Source organism: Notolabrus celidotus, chromosome 19 (assembly GCF_009762535.1).
Source record: "Notolabrus celidotus isolate fNotCel1 chromosome 19, fNotCel1.pri, whole genome shotgun sequence".
Classification (NCBI taxonomy): domain Eukaryota; kingdom Metazoa; phylum Chordata; class Actinopteri; order Labriformes; family Labridae; genus Notolabrus; species Notolabrus celidotus.
In genome coordinates this window covers 8,894,623-8,902,830 of record NC_048290.1, presented here as the reverse complement: position 1 = coordinate 8,902,830, position 8,208 = coordinate 8,894,623, and the positions used below count along the sequence as shown (strand labels likewise).

Genomic DNA, 8,208 nt, shown 5'->3' with positions numbered 1-8,208 from the left:
TTAGCTTCTCTACAGAGATATAACCACTGAAAACAGTTGATGACCAATTGGTTAATGATTATAGTGAAATACAATAAGTCCATAAAACACGTTTGAAAACATCAAGACAACATCAAATTTTGGTAGTTCAACATTACTACATGTGTATTATGTGAAAAACTACACATGTAAATCATGTTTGTTGTTCATGGGCATGTGTTTTGGAACAGAAGTGTGGTGTGTGAAACCTTTGTATATATAAATCTTCCACATGTGCTTATTTTGCAAAGTGTCATTGTTGAAAATATGTAATTTGGAGAACATTCTAAATTTTTGATTTCTTTAAGTCTTGAAGTTCTAGGAAAAAATTGGTCGTTCAAGATATTTTCAGGAGAAATTCTAGATTCTTTTTACAATCAATTTTTAAGAATTTTGCAAATTGTAATTTTGAGACAAATTGAATTTTTTTTTGACATTTTCATTAATTTTCACCTGGAATTTCTAGACAACTAGGATTTTTTTTTGGCATTCTTGAGGACACATTTGAAAAATTGACATTTCTAGAAGACATTTTTAAGAAAATTAAAAGGCAGCCAGAAAGCCTGGGTTCAAAAAAGTCATTCAATTGCAAATAAGAATTGGTTCTCAATTAACTCACCTGGTTAAATAAAGGTTAAATAAAATAAATTAAATTAAATAAAAATGTTAACTTTTTGTTTTTTTCAGAAATTATCTAAGGACATTTCAGGAGGAATATTGGGAGTTTTGAAAACTTTTAATGCAATTTTTTTTATACAATTTGTAATGTAAATTTCTAAAAAAAAAAAAAAAGGAAAAATGTGAAAACTTCAGACACTTTAGACGTTTATAGAAATGTAAGACATAGAAGTTCAATTAAGATAAAATGTTATTGTTTTTTTCTTCAGAAATTATCTAAGGACATTTCAGGAGGAAGATTGGGAGTTTTTAAAACTTTTAATGCATTTTAAAAAAAAATTAAAATGAAAACTTCTCAGACACTTTGACATTTAAGAAATAGAAGTTAACTCTCTGAAGTTTCTCACTGGGACTGTCAGGTATTCAGTTTGTTTTGTAGTTTAAGACTTGTTAAGGACTAACATCTTTATTTAAGAAAGGTGGGATTGTCCCATCGTTTTGCACTGCTTTCTCTACAAGCATGTCCATAAAATATACAATTCTTTCTTATTTATGCAGAAAATTTGTGTTTAATTTGTTCCTCAAAAATTCCTAGTCCTCTAGTGATCACCTCCCTCATAAACATTGTGTTTGATTCTTTGCTAATGTCCTTTGTGAAAAGAAGGAAGAAAATGTCTCACTCAGGTACACTGACATTTTTTAATGTGTTGACAAAGCATGGCAGTCCTGCAGGGCAAAGTTATCATTTCATCCACAGCAGCTTGAACAAGATGCAGGGCCTGTTGGCCGCAGGAGTTCACACATTCACACCGTCTCTCCCTGAGAGAGAGAGACAAGAAAAACAAACAAAAAAACCCTCTGCTACCAACTAAAGTATCAAACAAACTGCCAACATTCAGAATTTTCACTGCATTACACTTTTTTTTTTAGAAGTTTTTCTTTAATATTATTCCCTTATACACATACTCATTTATTCATAATAATTTAAATATTCAGCAATTTCATACATGGCAGACTAAAATCTCTAAACAGGGGAGGTAAAGTCCCAGAAGATGCACCACACATATACATAATGACACATTTAGATATGTCCATAATAAACTATTTCCTGTTAAATAATAAGGAGGATATACTTTGTTGTGTTTGTGTTGCGGTTGTGTAGTACAAGGATTCACAAGGGGGGTGGTTTAAGACTACAATGACATCAGTTGAGGTACAGATATGGGATTTTGAGGCTGGTGGGTTGTTAGTTGTTTTTTTTTTAGTCTGGGTCAAAATACAACACATCACACTGACAGAGGAGTTCAGTGGCAGAACAGGTAGTGAAAAGACGGGTTCAGATCACAGGCTCTTAAGACAGCATCATGAGGTGGAGACAGGAGGAGCGATTGATAGTTTTATGCATAGACTGGCTGTTTTCATGTTCTCACTCACCCCCGTGACCACTGAGAGAAGAAAGAAAAGGATGAAAAAGAGGGGGGAGAAAACACAAAATGAATGGCAGAGCAAAATGCTGTAGATGCATCAGGAGATTTGATGTTTATTCACACTGCTAAGATTTTCTTCTGATTTTATGCTCAGGGAGAGAAGGTAAAATGGTGCTAACATATTGCACTGCTGTTTTGCGAGTTAAGGCGCATAAATGTAGACATATTTTTAAAGGTGCTGAGTTTCAGAGATCAATGTTGATGTTTTTTACTCAGCAACTGTACTGCCAAGAAATAGAGATTATCTGGAGGGACAGTGGGCCATATTTCAAGTTAAAACTCCATAGTTAAAGCTGCTGTTTGTAGGAATGGTGTAAAAATGTTTTAGCTTTTTTCTGCCTGGTTTGGACAAAAGGTCATAATGCTCATCGGTACTCATCGGTAAGTGGAGTAATTTGAGACTATTGCAAAATCTCTTCGTTTTCCAATGCCTTTGTATCAAGCAATGTTATTATTCCCTTCGTTCCCGTTATGACGAACCAATCACAGCTAATCATCAATCCTCTGTCCTGATTGGTTAAGGGGTGGCCCCTACTACGTCCTCCGATTGGTTATGAGTCCAGCACTATCATGACTGCACACGCCGATCTGGGTTGGGGGGCTAAGAGGAAATCTGGTTGGGAGGGAAAGTGTTGACATTCGAAGTCCCTCTCTCTGAACAGATGTTTACTCTGTGACTACCAACAGCAGCTTTAATAACCAAATAGCTACCCTTAGCATTCAACACTTCCGAGCTAGCTGAGATATTGCTAGCTAACATTCATGTTTCTAGCTAACATTTCCTGTCTTTGCTTACATTCATTTTTCTTACAAACATTCACCTTTTTAGCAAACACTCACTCTTCTAGCTAACATTCACGTTTCTAAATAGCTAGCTAACATATACGTTTGATGGCGACCCAAAGGCCTAATCTAAGAAAGGACTAAAGAACTATCAAACAGTGATTTAAGTAGGGAATAAGCTGAATGCTAACTTGTTGCCTAAAGGTGCATTTCAACCAAGAGTTCTAAGGTCTTTTAGCCCCCAGAACTACTGAACTAAATTTAGACCCTGGGTCCACCAGTTCCTCTGGTCGAAAAACACCTTGATAGTACTAAACAGGTATATATGTGGTTTTACTTTGACATGTGGCTCACTGTGGCAACACAATTTTACTTCTCAATGCTGATTTATGAGGATTTGTCATTTTCACTACAATGCTAGAATTTTTGCAACCTGGAAAACAGCAGTACGATATTTATATCGCATCTGAGCCTCGTACCCTGAGTGTTAATTCAGAGGAAAAAGACCGTCATGTTAATGTGGTGAACGTGGTTGAAGCTGACTTAGAAACACGCTCCAAATTTCTAAAAACCCTTTCCCATTAGGGACTTCAATACCTCTGAATACAAAAGAACGTATAAGGAGCGCTCTAACAGTCTAAGGGTGCAACCCAGGCCACAGATTTCCTTTTCTCTCAATTTACAATGAACCCTAGTTCTTATGTGACTGCTGTCATTCAGCCGCTAGCAGAGGGACATTCTATATATTGCACTTTTAATTTCAATCCCGCCTCAATAAGATAACACAGTAACCGTGCTTTTGCAAAGATGAGAGGAGGAACAGTGTTGTGGGAGGCACCCCTTCAAGCCGAAAATAATGCTGAGTAATCATTTTCTTTTTTGCATAGGTTCTGTGGAAGCATAGACAGCAGCGCTTTTCAGAAGTGGTCATTATGTGACATAATGTGATATGTACGCCTGTCAACTGAAAATGACTCAGTTAAAACATGATAGTTCAATTGTGTGTGAATTAAGTGACAAAAAGACAAAGGAGGAGGGAAAGAAAAGACGAGGAGAAGCAGCGCTGCTCCATCCAGGCATCTTTGATGGTGCAGTCTGATTCATAGTTGATGGGTGATGTTGGGGAATCATAAAGCGTATGACTAGACCAGGCGATAGAGAGATTTGAAAGAGCTTTGAGGGCTAACAGGGAGCTCTCAACAAGCAAAAGAGTAAATAGTGTGTAAATAAAAACACCTCAACATGTTGGGATGAAACCTCGCCGTATCATAAAGATGTGGAGACCCCACAGGAATGCCTCACAAATTCATCGTCTAACAGCTCTTATAGCTACAACAAAAATAAGCACTTCCCCATGACTTCACAAAGAGCATGAACGTCCGTAAAGTTTTTACAAAAAGAAATGAATGTGAAAACAACATCAGTGGTATCCAGCTGCTCAATAAATTGTACAACGTAAAATGTCACAAAAAATAATTTGCACATTCTGATTCACTTCAGTGTCCTTTCAAATCTGAAAGTAGCAACCCTGAAGACACTTGATTAAGAACTTCTTTTTAAGCAGGAAAGGCAATACAAGAGGAGTTAGAAACCTCAAAAAAAAAAACTTTTTTTGGTGGAGCATTCCTTTATGTACAAATAAAATCAGGAAGAAACATAAAAGAACAGTAAGGTCATACATTTAAAAAACTGACTGGATAAACATGATCAAGTCTGCAGCCAAAACACCGTTAATAAAGGCTGTAGTAGGCAAAGTGTCATGCTTCATTTGCAGGGATATGTATTCTGTATGTATCCACTTGTTTACATATAAACCATAAATATACGTGTGTTAATGATAACAGGTGTTCATGCACATGTGCACCTACACTCACGGATTTGTTTTGATTTTATATTCTCTACAGAGTTTGTTTAAATATCTGAGGGTGCAGCATGTTCACAAGTCAGTCATGCATGTGTGTTTCAAGTATTTTGCAGCATCTCTGTGTTAAACAGGTGTATGTGTGTGTGCGTGTGTGTGTGTAGTGGTATAGGGGTGGGGGTTGTTGGAGGATTTGGGAGAGAAAGAGTGACTTGGCTTGTTGTAAGGGTTCAGGAGAAGAGAGCCGGCTCAGGTCAGGTGTGACAGAGGAGGACGAAAGGTAGGTGGCCCTGTTGTCCACGGCCTCTTGGATAAATAGACGGAGGAACGGATGGGGGGAGGAAGGAGGTCAGAGGTCTAGTGGGTTGGAGAAGGTGGGGGTCTCCGACTGCCGTAAACAAATAAACAAAGACAAACAGATGCAGAGAAGATAAGGTGGGAGCAGGTTGGATTAAGGTTTCATAGTTTTTTCTTTTAAACCGAGGTCAGAGTTTATACTTACGTTTTGTTATCTAAAGACCCCTTGTGTCAATTCATGCACGTACATGAAAATACAGTACCCAAACTCACAGTGACAACCACCGTTAAATCATGAGGTCACACATGAGAGGACACACGAGAACACAACCAACCTCACAAAGATGTTAAACTCAGTTAACATGTCCAAAATGCAAATAATGTATGTTTGCAGTCGAGGCCAAATGCAGGCAGTATAACTCTATCACCCAGTGGTTTCTTCTGCTGCATGCACTGATACAGATTTAATATTTACCTCTTTCAGACTAATCATGTTGGGTTATGTCATTAAGAATACTGGTTTTGAAGGGTATAAACTGTCTGAAGAAAATTCAAAGAGCTTTTAACATTTGAGGATATGCTTGTAAGCTTGCTGGCATAGATTTAAAGACGGCTGATAAATGGGCAATCTACAGTAAACAAAATGCTATTTACAGAAACCCCCTTTTACCACGCAGTAGCAATTCCTCTCATTTTAAATTCAAATTATACATGGTTTACATATTTGCCATCCTATTTAATACCAGCAGCTAATTAACAGCATTGGGCATTCAAACTTTTGTATAATTTTGCAAAACATTTCTGCAAGCCATCTAACATTTCTATTACTTACCATTACCAAGCTAACATTACTGTTTGCTAGCTAAGATTATTGTTTTCTAACATTAGTGTTTATTTTCTAACATTTCTGTTTGCTAGTTCATATAACTATTTTTTTTTAGCAAACATTACTTCTTATCAGCTAAAATGTGTGTTTGCTAGCTTATATTACTGTCTAGCTAACATTGATTTTTATTTGCTAAATTTATGTTTTCTAATTAATATAACTTTCTAGCTAACAAAGGTGTTTCTTTGCTAACCTTTTTTGTTTGCTAGTTAACATTGCTTTTTTCTTTAGCTAATATAACTTACTAGCTCATATTTATATTTTCTTGCTTATATTACTGTCTAGCTAACTTTAGTGTTTGTTTGCTAACATTTCTGTTTGCTAGTAAATATATATTTTTTGCTAGAACTACTTCTTACTAGCTAACTTTACTGTTTGCTAGCTAAGGTTATTATTTTCTAGCTAACATTAGTGTTTATTTTCTAACATTTAGAGTTAACTAATCCTAGTTAATATAACTTTTTTTTTTGAAAACATTACCTCTTACCAGCTAAAATGTATGTTTGCTAGCTAATATTACTGTTTAACTAACATTGGTGTTTCTTTGCCCTCATTTCTGTTTGCTAGCCATTATTTCTGTTTTTAAAGAACATTCCTGTTTACCAGCTAATATTTCTATTTGCTAGCTCACATTAATGTAAGTCAGTTTACACCATGACTATTGTATCCTGTAAACTTTTAAACTACAATGTTAGCTAGAAGGGGTTGAGTGCTAACTTCAGCAGCTGTCCAGCTAGTTTTTTATTAACTATGTTGTATTAGATTGAAATAAACTAAAATAACCCTCTTAATTTTCAAAATGAATCATCTGTTCTCAATCAGCAAGTGGTAAAATGTTAGCTATTTGTCAGGTTACCTATAATACAGTTTGTAAAACTTGAGGATAGCAGTGCCATATTTAAAAAAAGGATTTGAGCTTCGCACTCAGAGAATGACAACAAGGGAAACTTGACCACTCTGGTGAATAAATGAAAGATGAGCCATTTAGCTCAGCATAAAGACCAGTAACAGTTGATTAGTAAACTAAGCTAACTGTCTACTGGGAATAGCAACATTTTTTCTTGATATTTATGGTAAAAATACTCAAAAGTATCTCATGCATACTTCTCCAAACAAACTAATTTGTTCTACAAAATAAGGAAACCTCTTTAAGACAATGTTTCTTTCCATTTGTTTGTCTTCTCATTTTGTTTGGTTAAAATGGTTTTAGAGCAGTCTATGTTTTAGAGGTATATGAAGCAGGAACTTTCTGGTATTCCTTAGAAAACTATTTTGTTGCTGCTTGCACTAATGCTAACTTAACAATGCCAATGACAGTTGAATTAACATTAAAGGAAAATAGTTACTCAAGGACCACTTTAGTTATGGGTAAGATATCATGGCCGACATACATTACTTAAAACACTCACACAACAACAACAACAACAATTGAGTTTTAGATGTTTGCGTTGACTCCTGGCCAACACCTTGCCACTGTAATAAATGAAACACCCTCGTTCACAAGACAGGTAGACACATTCTCACATACCGATACTCCTTCAATAAAAATAAGGATTTATTCAAAAAAAGGCTGAAACACTGCAAACACACACATTCCCTGAGTAGGGTGTGTGTTTGCCCATGCAGCAGTCTTAGAGAAGGAAATAGCATGCAGCATAAAGATGCCTTCTGAAAGGAAGAGAAAGATGTCGATAGTCATGATGATGAAGACGGACAGTACCCTGATGAAGACGTAGAGTACCCTGACATACCAGAAATGTTTGTCCTCATTGGTTAGTGATTGTGATTCTGTAGAAGGAACCATAGTCATATGTGGGACAGAGGTGTGATGAGGAAAAGAGGGATGAAGAGGAGGAAAAGAGAAAAGATGTGCAACGGTTACAGAGCAGGAAAAAGACCAAAGTCACGTGTGCTCAGCTCTCACTTTTAACAGACCAAAATACATCAAAACATTCACTTTTGAGGATCCTGATTAAGAGTTTTGAGAGGATTTTGAGATCTGAGATTAAACAGTGAGAGCTGTGCTCAGCAACGTTAGTGTCTCCTCCATTAAAAGAGCCAAGCTGCTACTCTGACTGTGAATCCAGGGCTGGAGAAAAAAGTTAGCTAGCACACAAACACAGGCAAGCACAAAGCACATTTAAAAGGTGTGGAGGCAGGTATTAATGGAGGACAGGAAACCCAGACTTTCTGTGCACTCTTTGTCACATTCCAGTGATACGGATATCTAAGTCACACAAGGACAGTGGTAGGGTGAG

General features: G+C 36.4%; 1 protein-coding gene across 2 annotated transcripts in view; it reads right to left on the bottom strand.

Annotated features, from left to right (window-relative positions):
- Nucleotides 1-1,317: 1,317 nt before the first annotated feature.
- The window catches only part of dnm1a (dynamin 1a), a 63,141-nt gene continuing 56,250 nt past the window's right edge, over nt 1,318-8,208 (bottom strand). Inside the window, exon 20 of one of the 2 annotated variants that reach the window (XM_034710482.1) lies at nt 1,318-5,155. In XM_034710482.1, coding sequence (XP_034566373.1) covers nt 5,125-5,155 — 31 coding nt within the window. In that variant the 3' untranslated portion in view covers nt 1,318-5,124. The remainder of the gene's footprint in view (nt 5,156-8,208) is intronic. The other variant, XM_034710481.1, reaches the window with a different exon arrangement.